The sequence below is a fragment of the Gossypium hirsutum genome, chromosome A13 (assembly GCF_007990345.1).
Source record: "Gossypium hirsutum isolate 1008001.06 chromosome A13, Gossypium_hirsutum_v2.1, whole genome shotgun sequence".
NCBI lineage: Eukaryota > Viridiplantae > Streptophyta > Magnoliopsida > Malvales > Malvaceae > Gossypium > Gossypium hirsutum.
The window spans coordinates 86,769,323-86,792,757 of NC_053436.1; the positions used below are offsets into that span (position 1 = coordinate 86,769,323).

At 33.5% G+C, this 23,435-nt stretch overlaps 2 protein-coding genes and 1 non-coding gene across 6 annotated transcripts; 1 reads left to right on the plus strand and 2 right to left on the minus strand.

Annotated features, from left to right (window-relative positions):
• The first annotated feature begins 4,628 nt into the window (after nt 1-4,628).
• LOC107895104 (alpha-(1,4)-fucosyltransferase) lies at nt 4,629-10,924 on the plus strand. Of its 4 annotated transcripts, XR_001683405.2 has the most exons (5): nt 4,629-5,239; nt 9,263-9,436; nt 9,550-10,140; nt 10,242-10,288; nt 10,567-10,924. XR_001683405.2 is itself a non-coding variant. In XM_016820335.2 (4 exons), exons 1-3 carry the CDS (start codon nt 4,760-4,762, stop codon nt 10,114-10,116), a joined length of 1,221 nt encoding a protein of 406 aa, XP_016675824.2. In that variant the 5' UTR covers nt 4,629-4,759; the 3' UTR covers nt 10,117-10,140; nt 10,567-10,924. The 4 variants fall into 4 exon arrangements, 3 of the variants coding, with proteins under 3 accessions (XP_016675824.2, XP_016675823.2, XP_040942013.1); XM_016820335.2 differs by lacking the exon at nt 10,242-10,288; XM_016820334.2 differs by lacking the exon at nt 10,567-10,924 and having other exon boundaries at nt 10,242-10,472.
• LOC121212322 (uncharacterized) lies at nt 10,493-10,990 on the minus strand. Its single transcript, XM_041084787.1, has 2 exons — nt 10,829-10,990; nt 10,493-10,735 (listed from the first exon to the last, which is right to left on the minus strand). Exons 1-2 carry the CDS (start codon nt 10,988-10,990, stop codon nt 10,493-10,495), a joined length of 405 nt encoding a protein of 134 aa, XP_040940721.1.
• A 6,603-nt stretch (nt 10,991-17,593) lies between these two features.
• On the minus strand, nt 17,594-17,700 carry LOC121212923 (small nucleolar RNA R71). The gene has a single exon (XR_005908295.1). It is a non-coding gene; the product is annotated as a small nucleolar RNA R71 (small nucleolar RNA).
• Between the last annotated feature and the right edge of the window lie 5,735 nt (nt 17,701-23,435).

Sequence of the window (23,435 nt, forward strand, 5' to 3'; positions counted from 1 at the left end):
GTTTTAAAGTTAAAATTTTAATAGAAATTTTAATTTAATTAATATTTTTTTATTTATCATTAAAAGTATATAGTTTAAAGTTCAATTTTAAAAAATAAAACATAATATAATATTTATCACAAAAATAAACATTATTTAATAATTTTTTTAAAAGATATGTTCTTTAGTGGCGTTTTCAAAAAAAAGTGCCGCTAAAGGTCATGATTTTTAGCGGCGTTTGCGGGAAAAGCGCCGCTAAAGGTCATGGTCTTTAGCGGCATTTGCGGGAAAATCTGTAATGCCCCCACGCCCGAGACCGTCGCCGGAGTCGAGCTTGAGGTGTTACCGAACATAATTTATCGAATTAAGAACTTCGAATCATTTATTTCTACATTAACAGCTTTCTAGCTACCTGCGTCATAGTTACAAGAAAAATCATATCTCGAGTTAAAAAACTAGAAATCAAGATCCGTAAATTTTTCTTAAATCTAGACTCATATATCTATTTACTAATTTTTTTCTAAAATTTTTGGTTGGGCCAATTAATACAGTTTATTAGTTAAAGTTACCCCTGTTTCAGGACTTGACTGGACTGACCTCTGTTTACTACGAACCATATTTCTCTCTGTGAAAAGTTTATATGACTATGAAGTTCATTTATTCCGAAACTAGACTCAATAAGGATTCCAAGAATATAAAATACACCACCTAATTATTTTTTTACAATTTATGGTAAATTTCTAAAGTTGGAACAGGGGATCCAGAAATCGCTCTGGCCCTATTTCACTAAAATTCAAATATCTTATAACATATAATTCCTTTACTTGTTTCATTTGTTTTATATGAAACTAGACATAATAGGGTTCAATTTCATATTTAATCCATCACCAAATTAAATTTCTATGATTTTTAGTAAATTTTCTAACTCATGTCAGTGTTGCTGCAATATTCTGTTTATGGCAAATTTCATCTTTTCATAAGTTTTTATGATCTAGATAACACATTAAACTTCCATGACATCAAACATGATCTGACTTAGCATTTTCCATGTCTTATCATTATTAAGCATTTTGTCAACCAAATCATGGCCATATCACAAAATTATTTACACAAAATAGTTGTATTGCTATACATGCCATACTTAAGTTTTACAAGCCATTTACCAAAAAGAGTCCTTCGGATAGTGTGATCAAACCTTCGACCTGTCCCGATTCCTAAGCCGGCTTGTTCAAAACTACAGTGAATGAAAAGGAGGGAGTAAGCATGAATGCTTAGTAAGTCATATGAAAATAACAAGTAACATAACAATACAATTATACCACACAACCTTAGCATGGTATCACCAAAACATATATCACATTTCTAAACATCATTAATCATCTTACCACCTTATCGTTGTTGTATCTATTTTCAACCCGAAGGTTAAGTACATACCTGTCCAAAGTGTCCATTTCACAATACTTACCAATACGTCACCTGCATCTTAAGTGTTCATCCATTTCACTAGAAATTTTACCCGTTGAACACATCGGAATATAACTCGGATACATGGATAATTTGCACATAAGTGCCATATTTGTAGCCAAGCTACCATGTAACCCGCCCATAAGTGAACTCGGACTCAACTCAATGAGTTCGGATGCCTAGTTACATCTCACGAACTCGGACTCAACTCAACGAGTTCGGACATTTCACATCCATAAGTGAACTCGGACTCAACTCAACGAGTTCGGATGTTCAACCATCCTAGTGACATGTCACTTGTATCCTAATCTATTCCTAAGGTTCAAACGGGATTTTCCTCGAACACATCTCCTTGCCATCTTCCGTAAAATACCGAAACCAATACTCAGTAACACTTTATATTTAACACATAATACACTTAAGTTGCATTTTATTCGAAAATAACCACAAAGCATATATTTCATGATAAAAATTAGCATATCATATATTTAACATCAATAACTTAAAAATAACAATTATGCTACCTTATTTACACATGAACTTACCTCGGTACAAAATTTTTAACAATCGAGCCTATTCCTCGTAAATTTTGTTTTTCCCTCGATCAGGACTTGAATCTCGTTTCTCTTGATCTATAATACCAAATTAATCTTATTTATCACGTACATTCATTAAAACAGTCCTTAATACGAACTTTGGCAAAATTACCATTTTACCCCTAAACTTTTGCATAATTACACTTTTGCCCCTAGGCTCGGGAATTAAACTTCATCCCTTATTATTATGTTTTATGACATTCTGATAATTTTTCCCTTCTATGGCAATGTCAAATTCTCACTCTAACATGTATTTATGACTACTAAATATTTTTACCGATTAAGCCTTTTTACTCGTTTTTACTCAAAACCGAGTAGCACAGGTTGTCTAACAAAATTTAAAACCTCATATTCTGTCATAAAACACCAAAATAAACAAATTTCACCTATGGGTATTTTTCCAAATATGAACCATAGGTTGAATGATTGTTAACATAAGCCAAATCGAGCACCAGGATTTCAAAAACATAAAAATCATTAAAAACGGGGCTTGAAATCACTTACTATGAAGTTTGAAAGTTGAAGAAACCCCAGCTATGGAGGAGAGCAAAAATTGGCAGAATAATATGGAGAAGATGATCATTTTGGGTTATTTTTCCTATTTTTATTTCATTTAATATCCAAATGACCAAAATGCCCTTACTACTAAACTTTTCAAAAATTCCTTCCATGTCCTAATTTTGTTCATGAACTTAAAATTGGTCAAATTACCATTTAAGACCTCCTAATTAATATTTCAAAGCAATTTCATACTAAAAACTTCTAGAATGCAAGTTTTGCAACTTATTCGATTTAGTCCCTAACTTTAAATTAAACTCGTTGTGCCAAAAATTTCTTCACGAAATTTTCACACAATTATGCAATCATATCATAAACCTCAAAATAATTATAAAATAATTATTTCTATCTCGGATTTGTGGTCATGAAACCACTATTCCAATTAGGCCTTAATTCGGGATATATTAATTTTTAAAATATATTAAAAAGGTTTTCAAATTTCTTAAAAAAATAATTAAGTCCATTTTTTTCACTCAATTGGGTACTTGAACTTTTAAAATGCATAAAAAAGGCTCTCAAAATTTTTCAAAAAAGCAATTAAGCGCCTACTCTTATTAAAATTTTTAAAAAAGATTATAAAAATAAAAAATAAATTTAAGAAAAAGTATTACATTTTAATAAAAATATAAAAAATTTTATTTTTTTAAAAATTAGAACTTTTATTATAAAAATAGTAAAAAATAAAAAAAAATTATAAAATTTTATAAAAATCATAAAAAAATTAACGACCCCTATTTTTTTAATTAAAGTCATCATGCGTCACAACACAGAGTGACATGTGACAAGTGATAGAAAAAAATAAATATCAATAAAAGTTATAGAAAAATTATAAGATGCTTTTTTTGGCACGATAAATTTTATAATTTTTTTTACTAAACTTATATTTCTTTACGTTTTTATAATTTTCTTATGACTTTATAAAATTTTATAATTTTATAATTTTTTTATATTTCTATATATTTTATAATTTTTTACGATTTTTATAAAAATTTACAATTTTTTATATTTTTTATGATTTTTATATATTTTTATAATTTTTAATAAATTTTTAATATTTGAATTTTTTATTAAAATTTAATAATATTTATATCTTTTATTGATTTTAATTTTTTTCTATTTTTTAATAAAAGCAGGGCCTTAATTGTATTTTTTTGAAAAAGTTTGAGAATTTTTTTGATACATTTTGAAAATTCAAGTACCGAATTGAGTGCAAAAAAAAGTAGGGACTTAATTGTTATTTTTGAAAAGGGCTGAAGGCCCTTTTTGATATATTTTAAAAGTTCAAATACTTAATAGATGCAAAAAAAAAATCTTAATTGCTTTCTTTTTTTAAAAAAAAATTAACGATTTTTTGCACCCTTAAACTTAATATATATATTGAAAAATTAGAAAAAATAAAGTAAAAGAAATTGTAGACTTTACAACTCAGTTTTTGAAATAAAAATTGAAAATAAAATTATAAAGTCATATATATATTATATTACAAAGTTGACAATTATATATAGAAAAATCCTAGGTGGAGGAGACAATGGCAAAGTTCATTGCTCGACATGCCAACAAATAATTTCTGAGTCTCATTTTTAGTATGCTTATGTTAAAAATACGATAATTGCGAAAGGTTATTTAAATTTTCAAAGCAGTATAATTTACCTCCTATTCAAAGATGATTTATTTGTCATTTCAGTCCTTAATATTTAGTTTATATTTCACCTGAGGATTACTATATTTTCCATGGAAAGATTATTAAAGTTGCATTTAACTACTTATCATGACTAAAAAAACTATTAGATCCACCTTTTAAAAAAAAAAAAATTTCGTATTAAATCCACTTACAATTTTCAAGATTAAAACTAAGGTTTTAATTAAGTTTATCTGTCTTGGATGAATCCTACTTAGTTTATAAAATAGTAATTACTTTTCACCTTGTGCTTTAATTTTGATTAAAAAAACTAATTGAATAAAATACGAGCAGCTCACCAATTTCTCTTCTTCGATACGTCATCAATGAAAAATGTTAAAAGACTAATTAATACTACAGAAAAAGTCTGGTAAACCCCCCAAAGCCAACTCTTGTTTTTCCTCTGCATTTCTTTCCCTTTTATTTGAAGAATGAAATTTAGAGTAGCCAAAATTGACAATTACATCTCCACCCCACCAATACCATGCAATTGAAACCTCTCAACACCTTCACCGTTACGCTCATGTTGTTCTTCACTTTCTTGATCCTCTTCTTTTCTGGTTTCCTTGAATTCCCTTCTGTTTCCTCCTCTATCCAACAACCCTTTACCACTCCATCTCTCACCCTTTCTTCCAACCCTAACCCTTTTACTGATCTGCTCTCTGCTTTCAAGACATGGGATTCTCAAATGGGTTGTTCCCAGTTCAAGCTAAAACACCACGATTTGATCCGTTTGCTTTCTAACAGCTCTGGGTCTTTGCAGGAACCTGTTTCTCATTCTTCCTGCAATCTGTTGAAAATGGAGCATGTTAGTGTTTTGGTAAAAGGATGGACTTGGATTCCTGATAATTTAGATAATCTGTATTCTTGTCAATGTGGGATGAGTTGCTTATGGACTAAATCTCCCGTTCTTGCTGATAAACCGGATGCCCTTTTGTTTGAGACCGCTACCCCTCCACTTCAGGTATGTTTTTTTTCCTTGTTGGATTAGCTGCAATTATGGAATATAGGAAAATTTGATTTATTTGCTTGATTAAAGTCGTAATCGTGGAGTTGAAAGTGCTATTTGGTGAAGATTCTATTCATTTCTGAACTTTATACGTGTGATCTACTTGTCTCGTGGATTTAACACTGAGATAATTTTTTGAATTGATACTGTAAGGAGATCAATAATGTGTCATTCATCACAATGTCAGTGAAGTATAGTTTTCTAGTAATTTAGCTGCAGCCTGTTATGGACAAGATGTTTGGTTCGGGAACATGAGGAATTGTATTTTGTTAGTAAGAGCGACTTTACTAACCAATTTGATTAGTAGATTGTAATGATTTAGAATTTAGGAGATTTTAATTTTTTGTTCTGTCAGGGATCCCTACTCCAGTTTAACCATTTCTTAACATTAGCAATGGATAAACTTTGGTTGTTGATTTAGTTGCAGATACGGTTATAGTGTCATGATTGCGGGTGTCATGGATGTTACCTAGCTTGTCATGGTTGTCAAGTCACGAATGTGATTTCTTTTTTCTAAAAATTCCATACATGTATATTGTAATATCTTGTACACGTAATGCTTATGTTAATTTGATTCTTTAGTTAACTTGCAATATTAATCGCAAACAAAATAATATATAAAATCAGGTTAATAGAAGTTCTTCATCTGAAATGTACTTAAAAGGCCTGAATAAAAATTTGAAAGTCCAAACCATTTGTCCTTGTCTATTGTTTATCCTAGGTAATGGCTTACAATTTTAGCACACTCCGAGCATGGTTTTGTGTCATCACCAACTGTTGGGATGGAAACCAGAAGTTGTGAGCTGTGCACCTACCCATCTCCGACTAAGAACTCAAATTCCAGCATCTCTCTTTTTATTAGAATTTTTTAGGTCAAACAGAGAATCAACCTAAAACTTCAACGTTGGAAAAAGATTAAATAAATTCTGCTTGGAGATAGTCTACTTTAGGAAGAGGATGGAAGTGATGAGCTGCTGAAAGTGGAAGTACAAGACACAAGAAGCAGAAAAAAAAGAAAGAAAGAATTAGATATGTCCTTTTCCTTGCAAGAAGTTATATTTCAAACAAAAAGTCTATCTTTTAATCTTTTAAAAGTTATTAAAAGTTTTTAGAAAGCTATTAAAATTGAGTTGTCGAGTGTTTATTACCCAAACCTTTTTTTTATCGATTTTTTAAAATGCCTGTTGTTGCTAATTGCGCCTTTATGTCACTTGTGGTTGTTGTTGTGGTCAATTCGTAACGTGTATTGGCCATTATGATTGTGATTCAATGCAATTGTAACAGCTGAAATGCTGTTTGGCATCTTGAAAACCTATTAGTATGTACATGAGGATTGTTATTCCTAGTTTCTTATAACATAGTATATTACTCTCAGTTATACATTATGTTAATCACTTTTATTCCATTATAATTTTTTTTCCAAATAATTCTTTCTACACTATACCTTTTACTTAGGGGAGACATAACGTATCATTTAAACAAGTACATTATGCAATTTAATGACTACTTCCAATGGACTTTGAAGGGGCCATGTTGCATTTTGGCTGTTACATGCGCAAGATATCAAATCACAATTTTTTTAATGGCTGATACCCATTATAGTTGGTTGCAACTACAATGGCCTAACAAAGCAACGTAGGCCATTTTTTTTTCAAAAAAAAAAAATAGAATCAATAAAATAAACATTTTGGATGATGAATTGGCATCAATTAAGTTTTAATAATTTTCTGCTGGCCTTTAATAGGCTTTGGAAGATTTTTTTTTTCTTGGTTTGAGATATATCTTGTTGCAAGGGTAAAGACGAATCTAGCTTTTGTTCTTTTTGTTTCTTCAGTTTTTTGCTCTACTTCCGAAGTCCTTTTTCATTCTTGTAATCCCATATTGGTCTTCAAAGGACTGCAGCTCTTATCTCTCTCCCCAACGCAGATTCCACCTCCAAGCAAAAATGTTTTCGTGAAAAGTTTAAGTTCTTAGTTATATATAGTTCTAATGTCTTGAAGGGAACTTATGAAGAATACCAAAGAGGGATGCTTGGATCTCGATTCTTTTTAAGGTGACTGAAAGTAACAAAAGTGTTGGTTTGGAGTAGGTGGGTGCACAAAGGAAAGCTCTCTGCTTTGAGTTCCACCTTTTGTTGGTTTAAAGCTTAAACTTGAAGATAATTTATCATGCCTTGAGTGGGCTGAAATTGTAAGTAAACTTGTAATCCAGGACCTGGGCTGAAATGGGGACAAGGAGTCAAGACAAGTGGGTTGGACTTTCATGCCTAGTAAATGTTGTTTTGAATCAAGTTTGTTTTGATTGGAGTGGATTTTTCATGGATATTAAATTAAAATTTTTTATCTCTCTCTCTCTACACATACACACACATACATACTATGTATATGGTATCTATACAATTTGTAATTTTGTAAGTTAATAAAAGAACCCAATTAACATTTTGAAAAAAAAAATGCCTTTGATAACCTAGAAGCATTATGCAACATCCGCAACCACAATTGCAATTTAGAGCTATGAGGCATGTTGCATGATTAGAAGAAACGGCATGTTGGAAATTGATGTTTTGTTACTTAAAAAGCTTATTTGAGTTGTTGAGAAGTAGGGTTGGAAGATTCTATGAATGTAAGTCAGATTGGTTGTTAAGGTTTTCCGACTATGGCTTGAGTAACTTGGAAAAGGGTAGAAGAAAAAATGTTACAAATTTTTTTGGATGGGGTTATATCAAAATATTGTAAAAGAGTAGAAGATGGGCTCAGTTTTCCCTTCCCGAGGAGTAGGGTTCTGAAGAGTGAATTTTTGTGCATTTCTACTTGTTTGAGTTCCTTTAAAATGTGAATAAAAAAAAAACCAAGTGTTTTTCTTTCATGTCCATTTGTTGCCTCAGGGTTCATTAATTTATGCAGTCATGGATGTTTTATAGAAATTCTTTCATAATATAGGAGACCACTTTATCAACTTTGTCCATTGGATTTTGCTTGCTAGGAGGGCATTTTGGGTCAGGAATTATATGCATGCTTGTGTCTGTATATGAATCCTGTGTCTTTTATTGGTAAACACATTTGTGTCTTCCATCTGAGTCATGGAAACTTGTCTTAGAAACCTCACTATTATAGTAATCAAGCAAGTTTCTTTGGTTATGTCTCATGCATAATCTTCTTATTGAGCTTTATGTGTTTTGGGATCCATTTTAGGGGATCATCTAAATAGAATCTTGTATTCTATAACTTAATCTTTTATGATGCATTAACTTTGTCGTAATATAGTTTGTTCCTTCAAGGATCTGATAGGTCCTTGAGATATTTGTAATCAGAAAATGTGTCTAGGAGAAGCGTATTATTTACATACTTTGACTAGTAAGCCGCATAACCATTTTAGTTTATTTCCCCTTTTAGATACAAAAATAATTGGTCACTACAAAATCTTGTCCAAAGAACTTTCTTGGTATCTTGTTAAAAATATTTATCAGAAGCATTCCTTTTGAGTAAGAAGGGAAAGAAATCCAAAAAATGTAGAAGTATGCAATACATCACAGTTTCAAAGTCCTGCCTATTGAAGTTCGTTCTGCTCCTACTGAAGGCAGAACTAGTGTCTCAGGTTTATCATCTTGAATATTGTAACAAGTCCAAAGTCCAGAGACACCTTTCATTAAATATAGGAAGTCCAGTAGTTATATCTGTCTGCAAGCATTTCTCATGTCATATAGGAATTTTGTGACACTTGGGCTAAGTGTGACGATAGCTATTAAAGCAGCAGATTACCAGTTATGTCCACTGAGAAGGCTAGCAGTCTTACTGCAGTTTTTCAAGAGATTATCCGCCTGTCTTGCATATTCACATAGATCTTACAAAATACCAGTAAAAACGACTTTGTATGGATGTTCTGGTTTCCTGTTGCTTATTAAGATAATCTATACATCCAATCTTTGGTTATCATTTTCTGGGATCAATTGGAATGATCTTTTCTTTTCTTTCTGGTTAGAGGCACAGTGGAGATCCACTTCGTGTGTACATGGACCTTGAGGCTGGCAGAAGGCGTTCAGGTCGAGAGGATCTATTCATCAGTTACCATGCAAAAGATGATGTTCAGTCAACCTATGCTGGTGCTCTCTTTCATAATGGTCGAAATTATCACATATCTTCATATAAGAACAATGTGAGTAGTTGGTTTATATTCTTTGTTCATGAGTTCTCAATATTCCCCTTCGATAATTACCTGGTTGTAATACATTTGGGTTTCCTTTTTTTCTTTGGTAAATCTATTTCTAGGAGACACTTGTTTATTGGTCTTCATCACGCTGCCTTTCTCAAAGAAATCAGCTTGCTAAGAGTTTCCTCAGGTTGCTGCCGCACCACTCCTTTGGCAAATGTCTGAACAATGTTGGTGGTTTAGACATGGCCCTTTCCTTCTACCCTGAGTGTACCAATGATGCTAATACCCCGAAGTGGTGGGACCATTTACATTGTGCCATGTCTCAGTACAAATTTGTCCTTGCAATTGAAAATACAGTTACGGAGAGCTACGTGACCGAGAAGCTATTTTATGCTTTGGACTCTGGTGCGGTTCCTATTTATTTTGGAGCTCCCAATGTGCTGGACTTTGTCCCTCCTCATTCAATTATAGATGGAACTAAGTTTAGGTCCATGGAGGAATTGGCTTCTTACGTGAAAGCCCTTGCTAATGATCCTGTAGCTTATGCTGAGTACCATGCCTGGAGAAGATGTGGTGTATTAGGTAACTATGCTAAGGCCCGTGCAACAAGCCTTGACACATTACCATGCCGATTGTGTGAGGCAGTTAGTAAGAAAGGTGGGAGAAATGCAAGAACGGAATGAATTGTTTATTGTTTTATGCTTCAGGTTGGTCTCCTGGTATTTTGCAAACCATATATAGTGAATCATCAAATTTATGTTTGATCTAATTGAATTTTATGCAAAATGACCAATGGGATCTGTTGTAGGTTTGTACTTGGCTCTTTTGCATTCATATTTACAAGATGGAGATATGGTAATTTAGATCCATGCTCTTTACTGAAATTATTTCTCTTTGATTGCAATAAAGAGAAAGATACACCTTGTTCTGTAAATGAAATTAATGATTGAACTATAGTTATTAAATTACCCAGCATTATACAAACAGACTATAGGCCATTTGGCTATAAATGAAAAAAGTTAATCACCAGCTTGATTTATTGAGGCTCACTTTACTTGGCTACTTGGAAGTGTGTTGTATGCCTTTGTTAACATCATCTTCATCATTATCTTCCCTGTGGAACTTCCATACAGAGGCCATTATTCCACTGCAAGTTGAAGGCTTAGACTTTTGGAGCTTGGATTTTTGCTTTTGTTTAGGCTTGTTGTTGCTGTTGTGGATCTTCACACTTTTGAGTTCTTGAGGTCTGTTTTCAAGGTATTCCTTTAACTGCTCTTCGTTCATTCCATCTACTGCATCTGTCTGTCAGTTTTCCCAAAACCAATAAGCATAATTTTATTTTCCAGAATTAAGAGAGTGAATTTTGTGTAAACAATAAGTGTAAGTAATAGATACCCATTTGTTAAGATCATGTATGTGTTTAAGCACAACCTGCTCTTCATTTTCTACCATTTGTAACTTGTCTTGCAATGACACTGCATTTGGCTTTGAACTTGATGCCATCTTCTTGCTCTTCTTTCCTACCAGTGTTGATGATGATGGTCTCCCACTTGACATTTTCCTTTTATCCTTACGATTTGAGGAATTATGTCACTCAATCAATCCACCCTTTTATAATAATGATTGAGATGAACCAAATTATTTGGAAAAAGTAAAAAACATAATTAAGACTAGAAACTGAAGTCAATATAACGGTTTAATCAGATGCGGGTCATAAGTTGTAGTTGTAACGTAACATTATAGAATATGAACATTAGAAGAGAAGCCCCCCAACTCCTGGAAGCTGTTACATACCCGTTCACCTTTAGCATGTGACCTCAACCAAACCAAATCCCAAGCTTTGACATACATACATATCATTTTGATTCACATGTTGAATGTTATATCTATTTAGAGTTTTTAAATAACGTGTATGCGAAGTTAGTTTTTTTTGTCAGAATTTAATTATTATATTTTACAAAAATCGCAAAATTAGTTCAATTATTGGTAAATAAGTGAACATTAACTGCTGAGTTCTGTTAATTTGTTTAATGTAAATTGTTGAACTTTTAATTTTTATTTATTCATTATAAATAACTTGTTGAATTGTTGATTTCAAAGTTAGTGATTTAACCATAAGGTTTAACACTGCTATTCGATTAGAGTAACTTTTATGTTTTCATAAAGTACAAAATATTAAATTCTGATAAATTAAAAATTGAGGGATTAAATTCTTATCTTTCATGGGGGAGATAGGATTTGTTAGGATCAATATTCACCAAGAGGAAGATGAATTGGTGTTTTAAAAAATTTAAGCAAAGGCAAATAATGGAGACTCGAGAGTTTATAGTGGTTCGACCGCAATGACCTACCTATGCTACCATAACTTATTACAGCTAAGGATATCTCAAATTTACTAGATTTGAACCTTTTAAGGACAATGTTTAACCTAGACCTGTCCAAAGGCCAAGTAGTCCACTTGGCCCAATAGGCTCGACCCGATTAGGGTTGGGCTTGGATAAGGATTTTCGCACCTCAGGTCGAGTTGATTCGGTCTAAATTTAATTTAAATAAAAATATTTTTAATTTAAAATTAATTATAAGAGTATATAAAATATCAATTAAAAATTATAATTTTTAATATTTTATTATTTTTTGAATAGTGAAATGGGCTTTTTAGGTGGGTTAGGTTAGCCTAAAAATGGGCCTAGGCTTGAAATCTTTTTGGAACTGAGCCTCGGCCTGGCCCATTGGCACATCTAGTTTAACCTTGAGAATCTTAATCTTTTCAGTAATCAAGATTGACTCACTTCCCTTGAAGGTTTTCTACCCAAAACCTTAAGTAAATTCTCACAAAAATGAGAAATAAAGTTTGGAAGGATTGTCACTTCTAGCAGGTTAATATGTAACAATTAAGCACTCTCATATAACAATGCAACACTCGAAAGAATGAATCAAAATTAACCCCATAAATGTGTACAAGAAAAAATGAGAACAATAATGAAAAGGATTGGATTTTTGCTCTTAAATCTTTGTAAGCTTGTTTATTAACTTGTTTAGAGTGTTCTTATGTTCCATTTATACCCTATCATGGATTAATAGTCTTTTGAAGCTGTTAGAAATAAATTGGAGCTGTTAGAGTCTGCTTTTGCAAGTCTTTAGGGACTGACACCTAAGCCATAGGGGTCTAGTTGCTTTGGTTTGAGGCCATGAGTACTGCACTTCAGCTTGGAGGGGTGCAGTACCTCTTCATTTTTGGTGCGTTACCACTTTCTGGGGTTGTGATCCCTAGGAAATGGAGTGCCTTAATAAAATACATGGGGTACGATACCTCTATGCAAATTGATTCCGACTCTTAGATATCGCTTCCTTTTCCAAAAGGGTCTGATACTCATGAGTCACTTTGCCAATTAACTCTTTGGTACCACACCTTTTTGGTCAGGGTATTGCACTTGACCTAGTCGAACTTAAAAATTGTGCTTTTCATTTTAAAAATTAACTTGAAAATAATTTTTCAAAAAACTATTTTACCAAATTTGATTTAAAGACAATTTGTTATATCAAAATATTAGAAAATCAAACTTTAATAATCTCCTCTTTTTTATATGACAAAACTTAAAAAATTGACTTTAAGAACTTCCCCTAATTCAATTTTTATTTTTCAAGTTGTGACTTCTTTTTAATAAAAACTTTTCACTACAAAGTTATCAATTTTTAATTTGAATAATTTTCTTTTTGAAAGTATTAAAAGAACAATTATTTATATTTGGACAATTTGAAAGATTCGAAAATTAAGTTTACCCAACATATTTTTATTTGAAAATAATTTGGCAAAATTTTCTATATTTTATCTCTCCCTTTTTGGTATATAAAAAGAACATTAAAAAATCAAAGGAGAGCTAAAAAAAGTTATATAAGCATTGAACAAAATATTTGACCATGACATATATGGAGGAAATGAAAATAACAGTTAAGGCATGGAAAGTAAGAAATCCAAAATTAAGTCATATGCTACAACTATAAAATAACATTCTAGTTAAAGGTGAGTAAAATTCGATTCAATCCGAAAAAATTAAAAACACGTTCGAATCGAATTAATCGAATCAACTCGATTTTTTTTTTGAATTTTGAGATCGAATTGAATTGAATTTTTGAATTCAAATAAGTTGGATAATTCGAATAAACCAAATACTAACCCTTTTACTTCCCTTCTCCAAACCTCCCCCTCAAGCCCTTTTACTTTCATTTAAAAAATTGTACTTCCCCACAAACCTCAAAACTTTTTTTTTTACCTTCCCCCAAACCCCCCAAACTTTTTTTCTTTTACTTTCCCTTCAAAAATTTTACTTCCCCCAAATCCTGTAAAACTTTTGCTTCCTCCCAAACCCCAATTTTTTTTTTCAAATTTATGTCTACTATTTATATTATTAAATTAAATTTCACATTTTGTACTATTTATATTATTGAATTGTTTAATCATGTTGAATCTTTATCATTTTCTGTTAAAATTGAATTATTGATGATGTTATAAAATATTCGTGTTAAAATTTTCTGTTGGTATCAATTTCACATTTATCTTTAAAATAACTTTTATTAAAAAAATCACATTTTGTACATTTATATATATATTATTTTCAAAATACATGGTGACAAGAATCAGAAGATAATTGAAACAATTCAGCAAGAAAAGAAGCTAACTCGTATATAAAAGATTAATAAATAAATTATGAGGGGATGAAAGTTAATAACAAATTTGATTATGATGGGCAAATTTGATTATGGTGGGTGGCAGTGGCTACAAGGGCCCAAAATCATTTTTTTTAATTTAACTTGAACAAATATATTCGATACGAATTCCATCTCACTTGACTTGATTCCAGAAAAATTCAAATCGAGTTAGGATGATAAAATAGGATTCGTCATGATAAAATAGGATTCATCTCGATTAACTCAAAATTTTTTTATTTGATTCGAGTCAATTTTATCGAACGCTCACCCCTAATACTAATGATAAAACAACCAAAATAGAACATCAAGTATGTCAAGCAAAGAACTAAAAACATCCATAACAAGAGAGTGATAGAAAGTAAAAAAGCATGCATAAGTTCAAACAACCTAATCACCTATAAGAGGAGGAGGGAAATAAGACAGAGCTACCGTGTTCTCTTCAAGAGCATACATCTAACCTTCAAAAAACTCAACAAAAGAATCAAATCAAGCATCAAAAGTAGCATGAATTTCATTGGAGGTGACCCAAAAAGACTTGAAAACCACGGATGTGCGAGAAGTAGGGACGGCATTGCGAGTGACCTTGTCATCCTCTTTCGATTGCTGAACTTGATAGGTAGGATCAATATAGACATTGATACCTAGCTTATGAAAAAGGATGGATAGGAGAGTATTATACTTAAGGGAAAAGATGGTTGAAGAAGGGCTGTTGATAACCCCTATCATATGAAGAAAGATGATCGATGTTAAGTTCAACTTATGTTTGGTTTGGATGCAATGGATGATCCAATAATTCATAAGACGAATTGTGGCATGTTTATGGGTCGGGTCAATTTTCTAAGAGTTGATTAATTGAAGAAAATGATCATGAAGCTTTAGGGAACCAACATTATCTCCATAAGGCTGAATGAACGGAGGGAACTCACCATTGATCTTGTGATCATCAGCATTAGGAGTATCTAAATGGGTGGAAATTGTGTTAATATCTATCTTTATTTCGATACCCATAAGATAAGACGTAATAGATAGGACCCCACAACTGGTGGAATCATGAACTAGTTTGGCATTAGAGTAGAAATAAAAGACACGATTGTCATGACAAAGGTCATTATACAACAAGACTTTTGTCCATTTAACTCGTCAAGAGTGTTAAGATAACGAAAATTAAGTTCATTTTTCAAAAAAATATAGTTAATCAGATGGAATGTAAAGACTTTCCGAATGGAGAAATATTGGTTATAATGAGTGACCGCGCACGTCGGTGTTCATACGCCGAGCAAAGAATTAGCACAAAATATTAAGAAATGAAAAGCTACTTTTGCTACAAGTGTGAAATGTCAGTTGTAATATTTATGTGTTACAACGAAACACGAAGTATTTTGAGGATTGAACCTAAGACAGATCATATGATATGGTGAATGAACAATGATTAAGCATGCAATTATGAATTCTAGCTAGATAATGACTAAGTGGTATATTACGACAATCCATAAAATAAAATTGATTAAGCTAAATTGTACCTAATAGGACTAAATTGCATAAAAACCAAAATCACAAAAGTATTAATTCGATGAAATAAAGTGTTCAATTGATATCCATGTTGCTAATTAACTCTTAGATTAGGGATTCAAATTTCTTAAACTTCTATTTAGTCCAATTTTACCTCTCGACAGCTACACGCCTATGTGCCGGCCCGTGTCGATTTCGCAACCTGCTTCCTAGATACGCGAAAAAATCCAATTTTTAGGCTTTTTAAGCATTCTAAAGTCTATAAATACCGATTAGAAGAAGAACTAAGGGGGTAACCAAAGAAGATTGGAGAAAACACTTGAAGAATGCCATCGGAATCAACTCAGAAACGGATCTCCCTCAAGATCGAAGATCTCTATTTAATCTTTTTTGAAGTTTTATTGAGTTTCTTTATGTCTTGTGGTTATCCTAACTTTGATATGTTTATATTCAAGATTATGAATTAAATTCCGTAGATACCTAGGGAGGATGAAACCTATGATAAATCTTATTATTTAATTTTTATTTTTACATGATGAATACTTGATTCTTGTTCTCAATTATTTATGCTTATTTTGTGTTTTAATATTTTTGGGATATTAATTCATGTTTAATGTGCTTATTTCAGTGGAGCAAAAGTCCTTATTTAAGAGTAGATCTAGCATAATTGAGTGGAGTTGCATGAAATCCTAGAAATAGGACGACATAAATCTACCGGTTTAGAGTCAAATCTAATAAGGAAAATCATAGATCGAATTAATGCGACGATAGGGATTTTAATTTGAAAGAGATTTCAATTAATCAACCTCGAGTTAGTTGTTCTTACTCTCAAAAGAGATATTAACATAATTTAGGGATTTATACGGATCAAGACACAAGTGAATAAATCGTTTAATCCAGATTTAGAATAATAGGTGAAGTCTAGGTGGATTCTTTCTTGGGTATTGTCTTTCTCATTGGTTATCTTCGATTATTTTCGTATTTCATTCTTTGTTGCATTCTTAGTTAGATTAGTTTTGTAATTTTAGATTAAAAATAATCACTCCAATTTTTTGGCTAAATAATAGAAAAATTGTAATTACTAGTACTTTTAGTCCTCGTGGATACAATATTCCCTACTCACTATGATTATACTATTGTTCGATAGGTGTGCTTGCCTATACTATTGTTCGATAGGTGTGCTTGCCTTAGTCGTATTTATAGTTAGTTTAGTGATCATCAAGTTTTTGGCACTGTTGCCGGGACAAAAATATTAGGAACACTTGATTTTTATTAATTTAGCAATTTACTTTTATTGCATTTTATTTTTGTTTTTAGTTTAATTTTTACATTCTAATTTTTCTTTTATTTGCTTCTGGAAGTTTCCTTTAGTTTATGACTAGAAGAAACCTGTCGGGACCATTATTATTTGACAGTGAGATTGAAAGTACAGCTCGCAAAAATCATAGAGAAGTAAGGCAGAGTCGACAGCGTATAGTAGACGAGCAAGAGGAAGTTATTATTATTACTGAGGAGATAAGTGATAATCAGAATAATCAGCTACCTCCTACAGTTGTTGCAAATCCAGATCCTATTCCTCGTACTAAGTACGATTATGCCAAACCCACTCTAACTGGGGCTGAATCGAGTATTGTGAGACCCATTATTGCTGCAAATAATTTTAAACTGAAGCTGAACACTATTCAAATGGTACAACAATTTGTTCAGTTCGATGGTTTGTAAGACGAAGATCCAAATACTCATTTGGCTAATTTTCTATAAGTATGTGATACTTTAAAGATAAATGGCATTTCTAACGACGCCATTCGCCTATGGTTATTTCCCTTCTCGCTGAAGAACAAAGCTAAACAATGGTTGAATTCTTTACAACAAGGTTCTATCACTACATGTGATCAAATGACTGAGAAATTCTTACTGAAATACTTCCCACCGGTTAAGAAAGCCAAGTTAAGGAATGATATCTCTTCCTTCGTTTAGATCGACTTAGAGACCCTATATGATGCATGGAAGAGGTATAAGGACTTATTGAGACGGTGCTATCACCATGGGTTACCTCTATGGCTACAGGTTCAAACCTTCTACAACAGTTTGAATCCCTCAACTAGGCAGTTGATCGATGCAGCAGCCGTTGGTACTCTAAATGATAAAACACCCGAGGCAGGTTATGATTTTATAAAGGAGATGACACTGAATAATTATCAGTGGCCAGTCATGAGAACAAAGCCGATAAAAGTAGTTGGTGTTCTTAACTTAGATGCAGTCACCATGTTATCGAATCAGGTAGAACTTTTACGTAAGAAAATTGGTCGTTTATATGTTTCTATGCAGGTACATCCTGTGATTCAGTGCGATATGAATGGAAGAGGAACGAACAATCCAGAATGTCTACCCTACAATCTTGGCACAAGAAGGAACAAATAAATTATATGGGTAATAATCCTAGGCCTCAAAATAACCCTTATAGTAATACCTATAATGTAGGTTGGAAGAACAATCTCAATTTCTCTTGGGGTGGTCAAGGAAATCAAAGAGCACAACCCTTTCCAAGCTTCCAACAACAACCTTACCACTAATAGAAGAAGCCGAACCTTGAGGAGATGTTAATGAAGTTAATCTCGATGTCAGAAATCTATTTTCAAAATATTGAAGTAGCGCTTAAAAATCACCAAGCATCGATTGAAGGGCTCGAGAACCAAATAGGTCAGCTTGCTAAGCTAATTTCAAAAAGACCACAAGGTAGCTTGCCTAGCAATACCAAAACTAACCCAAGAGAGTAGCTTCATACAATTACTATTCGAGATGAAGAAGGGTTAGTTGAATCTGAATCAGAACCGAGGCAAGAAAGTGTGGTAAGTAACGGTAAGGTTGAGGTAAGCCAGTATGAGAAAAAACTAGTTGGTAAAGAATATAAACCTCAAGTGCCATATCCTAATGCGACAAAGAGAGACCATATGAATGAACAATTTGGTAAATTTCTTAAACTTTTGAAAAAATTATATATTAAGTTATAGTTTATTGAAGCTCTTTCATAGATGCCCAATTTCGTTAAATTTTTAAAGGAGCTTTTGGCGAACAAAAGGAAGTTAGATGACTCGTCGACTGTGGAGCTAAATGCAGTTTGCTTAGCCATATTACAAAATAAACTACCCAAAAAATTGAAAGATCTAGGGAGTTCTACTGTTCCTTGTTTATTGGTAGTTTGAATGTTAATAATGCTTTGGCATATTTAGGGGATAGTATTAATGTCATGCTTTATAAAATTTTTAAGCAATTAGGTCTTGGGAAATCCAAAAAAATTAGGATTAGTATTCAATTAGCAGATAGAACCATTAGATTTCATAGAGGTATTATTGAAGACGTACTTGTAAAAATTGATAAATTCATATTCTCAGTTGATTTTGTTGTTTTAGACATGGATGAGGATAGTGATGTACCTCTGATTCTAGGTTGGCCCTTTTTAGCAACTTCTAGAACTATTATTGATGTTGGTATAGGTGAATTAATACTTTGTGTCGGTGATGAAACGACTATTCTCCAAGCTCGTGATTCTATTAAGACATCTAGTGATCGAGATGATTATACAAGTTTTTTTAATATGAGTAACCTTATGGCTCAACCTTCTTTGCAGGAAATCGTTCAAAAAAACGTAATGGAGCCACATTCTAGTCCATGTGACAGAAACAAAATGACTTATGAAGAACTAATGTTACAGATCGATGAACTAGACGAATGACGGACACATGTTTGAAACCGAGAATACATAATGCAAAGCCAAAGTGACACCATGATGAGCATGTGGTTGGAAAAAACCAATTTAAGCCACTTAAGAGCTGGATGCAAACAGATCAAAAACTTTTACAGTACTGAACGTCTTTCCATACGGTACAGTTGAGGTAACTAAGTCTGAACTTGACACATTTAAGGTATATAGTACTCGACTTAAACCTTATTTTGATCATAAAATTGATAATGAGAAAGAGGAGCTTTAGCTCCATGTACCACCGTGTTCGTGAGAATACGAGGTAAGTCGAGCTTAGACTTTAAATAAGCACTTTTTGGGAGGCAACCCGTGTGTTAACACTGCTTTCTTAATTTTATTTCATGATATTTTTAATACTAATTAAGTTTCAAAATAAAAATAAATGTTTTTTACCTATACGGTCTGGACACACGACCGTGTCCCAAGCCGTGTGCACTATAAGGGGTTCGACAGTGAGTTACACAGCCTGACAACATGGCTGTGTGACCCACACGGCTTGGACACAGGCGTGTCCTTGGCTGTACATATCTTGGGACTTAATTTTTCCAAAATTTGACTATTACACAACCTGAAGTGGCCCACACGACCATACAACATAGGCTGTGTGGGACATACGGGCGTGTCCTAGGCCGTGTGAAACCTGAAGCTATTTCTTTCAACTTTAAAACAAGTCAAAGAGTTACACGGCAATGTACATGGCCGTGTACGAGACACGATCGCTCCACACGAGTATGTAAGATCTCACATGAGTGTGAGAGAAGTGAAGGAGATTGTACACGACTGTGTGACATGGCCGTGTGAAGACTGGGTTAAATTTAATTACTCGCAGGCTGAGACGAACCACACGAGCGTGTGACCCAACACAGGTCCTTACATGACTGTGTCACCCATTTAACCCCCAAACCCTAAATTTTTATTTTACTTTCATCTTCTCCAAACCCCTTAACCCTAGCCGCCGTCGACCAATTCTCTTCCACCTCTCCGGCCACCGTCGTTCCCCCATTGCTCACGCCTCTCCTCTTTCCCACCACCATCATGCCCTCTCCCTTTTTTGTCCTTTCCTTCTCCCTTCCTCACCTTGTCGAGCACCCACGCCCGCTGCCCCCACTCTTCCCCTCACATCGCCGAACCCTCCTGCCTCTCCTTCACCCTTGTCGCACAGTCCACACCCACCGACCACACCCTCATTGTCTCCCTTGGATCCCTCTTTCTCGGCCTTTCACCAAGCCGCAACCCTATCACCACCTCTCTTCTGCCCCCACGCCGCAACCTCCACCTTCCCCCAGCCTCATCGCACACCACCATGGCCGTGCTGACCATCGACGCACAACTCTAGCCATCGTCCGTCACTCCATTGATTTTTACCCTCTTTATAATTATTATTATTATTTGTTTTATTTCTTATTCTATTATTTTATTATTTTCCTCTTCTTTACTAATTATTTATTTATTATCTTTTACTATTATTGTTATTCTTAGTCATTTTATTCTTCTTTTCTAGTTCTACTTGTTAACTACTCTTCTTTTAATTTTTATTAAATCGTTAATTACTTATTCTTTATGTTATTGTTTTAGATTATTATGATAGTTATTGTTCTTCCCTGGTTTATTATATTGAATTATTCGCTCACGTATTCTCTTAATATTATTATTGTTCTTAGTATTCGAATTTGGTATTTATGCTTTATATTCTTCTCATTATTATGTGATCTTATTTTTCTTATGTAACACCCCAAACCCAGCCTAGATGTTATGGCCGAATCTGGCGATGTCACATGGAAGGGTTTTTGAAAACGGAGCTAACTCGATAAAACTTTAAGCTTATAAGCCCTTAATTGCTTTCATTTATTTCAAAACATATATTCAATTAGTTGGTTTGCTTAATACGTACCATTTTAGCGAAAGCTTAGAAAAATCGTCATGTATAAGGAAAACAGTTTGTATTTTTAGAAAATCATGTTTTAGGTAAAACCATCATAGTAATAATAAGTTAAATCCAAAAACCCAAAACCAAAACCAAATAGTTTAAAAGAGTCCACAGAGAGAGTCCAAGAAAATACAACCTCTCAAATCTCAAAACTTAATTAAGGCCATAAAACAAAATAAACAGTAATAACGAGTGGTCATCGTCGAGTTCTCTGCTACACCGATCCGCCTAACTCTGTGGATTACCTATACAGAACAAACAAAAAAGGGGTGAGTTTACGTAAACTTAGTGTGTAACCCAGCAAAACTAGACATGCAAACATACAAATTATCATACATCAGACAAATATAAATTAGGGCGCACGCCCATTTTAGATATAGATACAAATACAATGTGTAAATTAGAATCAGTAATAAGAAATCAGAATCCTAACCTTATCCTTTACACATTATCTGCGACCATCCCTACACACCATGTGGGGTTTAAAACACCCACCCAGCCCTACACACCATATTTGTAACACCCCTAACCTGTATCCGTCATCGGAATAGGGTTACAAGGTATTACTGATCAATAAATAACATGTAGCATTCATTCTTATACATCATTCAATACAACCATATTGTCCCTTATTTAGACCTACGAGGCCTTTAACATGCTTTAGAAGTGGTTTAGGACAAAACCGATAACATACAAAAATTTCAGAAAACTTAAAAATTTTTCTTCTAACAGAGGTTGCACACCCGTGTGAATAGGCTGTGTGCCTCACACGGCTAGTAGACATGTAACACCCCTAACCCATATCCGACGCTTGAATAGGGTTACAAGGTATTACCGGGCAATTCATCTCAATCATATACATTTATACATTCATTATCAAAATCCATTCACAATGTCCCTAATAAAGCTCTACGAGACCTTAAAACATGCTTAAGGGTGGTTCAGGACTAAATCGATCACATATAAAAATTTCTGAACACTTAGAAAAATTTTACATTCATAGGTCACACGCCCGTGTAAGCAGGCCGTGTGCCTAATGCGGCTACTAGACATGCCCGTGTCCTAGACCATGTCAAAATAGAACATACATACTGACTTGCACCACATGGCAGGAGACAAGCCCGTGTGCATTGGTTGTGGAAAAAAGGGTTACTAGCTTGGGTCACATGGCCAACCACACGCCCCTGTGTCTAGCCCGTGTACCCTTCGAAATGGCCACACACGCCCATATGCCAAGGCTGTGTGCCTCACACAGCCAACCATACACCCGTGTGTCTAGCCCGTGTACCCTTCGAAATGGCCACACACGCCCATATGCCAAGGCTGTGTACCTCACACGGTTACCAGACACGCCCATGTGTCTATGCCGTGCTTGAAATTGACTTAAATACATAGGGCTATCCCAAGGGACACACGGCCGTGTAACATGACCATGTGTCGTACACGACTGTGACACACGCCTGTGTCTCTGTCCGTGTGGACAAAAATAGGCTATTTGTAAAGCCAATTTGGCACCCTACTCTCAAGTACACAAAGTAACCAAAATAGCACCATTTCAATACTTCTTTAAGTAATAAAAAACATGGCAATTCATACTCATATCATGCCATCTATCATCAACCAATTCAACTACTTAATTCCACATACAAAACATACCAAATTCACATCTATTTCATATCACAAACCACACCATACTATCATCTCAAAATCAAACCTCAAAGTTTCATACTTTAAGCATCAATACAACAAATTACAACTATCCAAAATAGCCATACCAAACACGTAATTTAAGCCAAATTAAATGACCAAATACATACCAACATTTTCAACAAAAGTAAGCCAAATCTCATGGCTAATATCATGACTCAAAACATACCAAAATAACACTAGCCTATACATGCCATATACCATATATACAAGCTTCAAAAGTACCAATAAGTTGATTCGATAGTGTGATGATGGTTTTCGATGATCCCCGATGTCCGAGCTAGCTTTGATACTCTATAAAATAAAGACAAATAACACGCAGTAAGCTTCATAGCTTAGTAAGTTCGTACCAATTATACACTAAAGTTCATAATATACAAATCATCAATTAA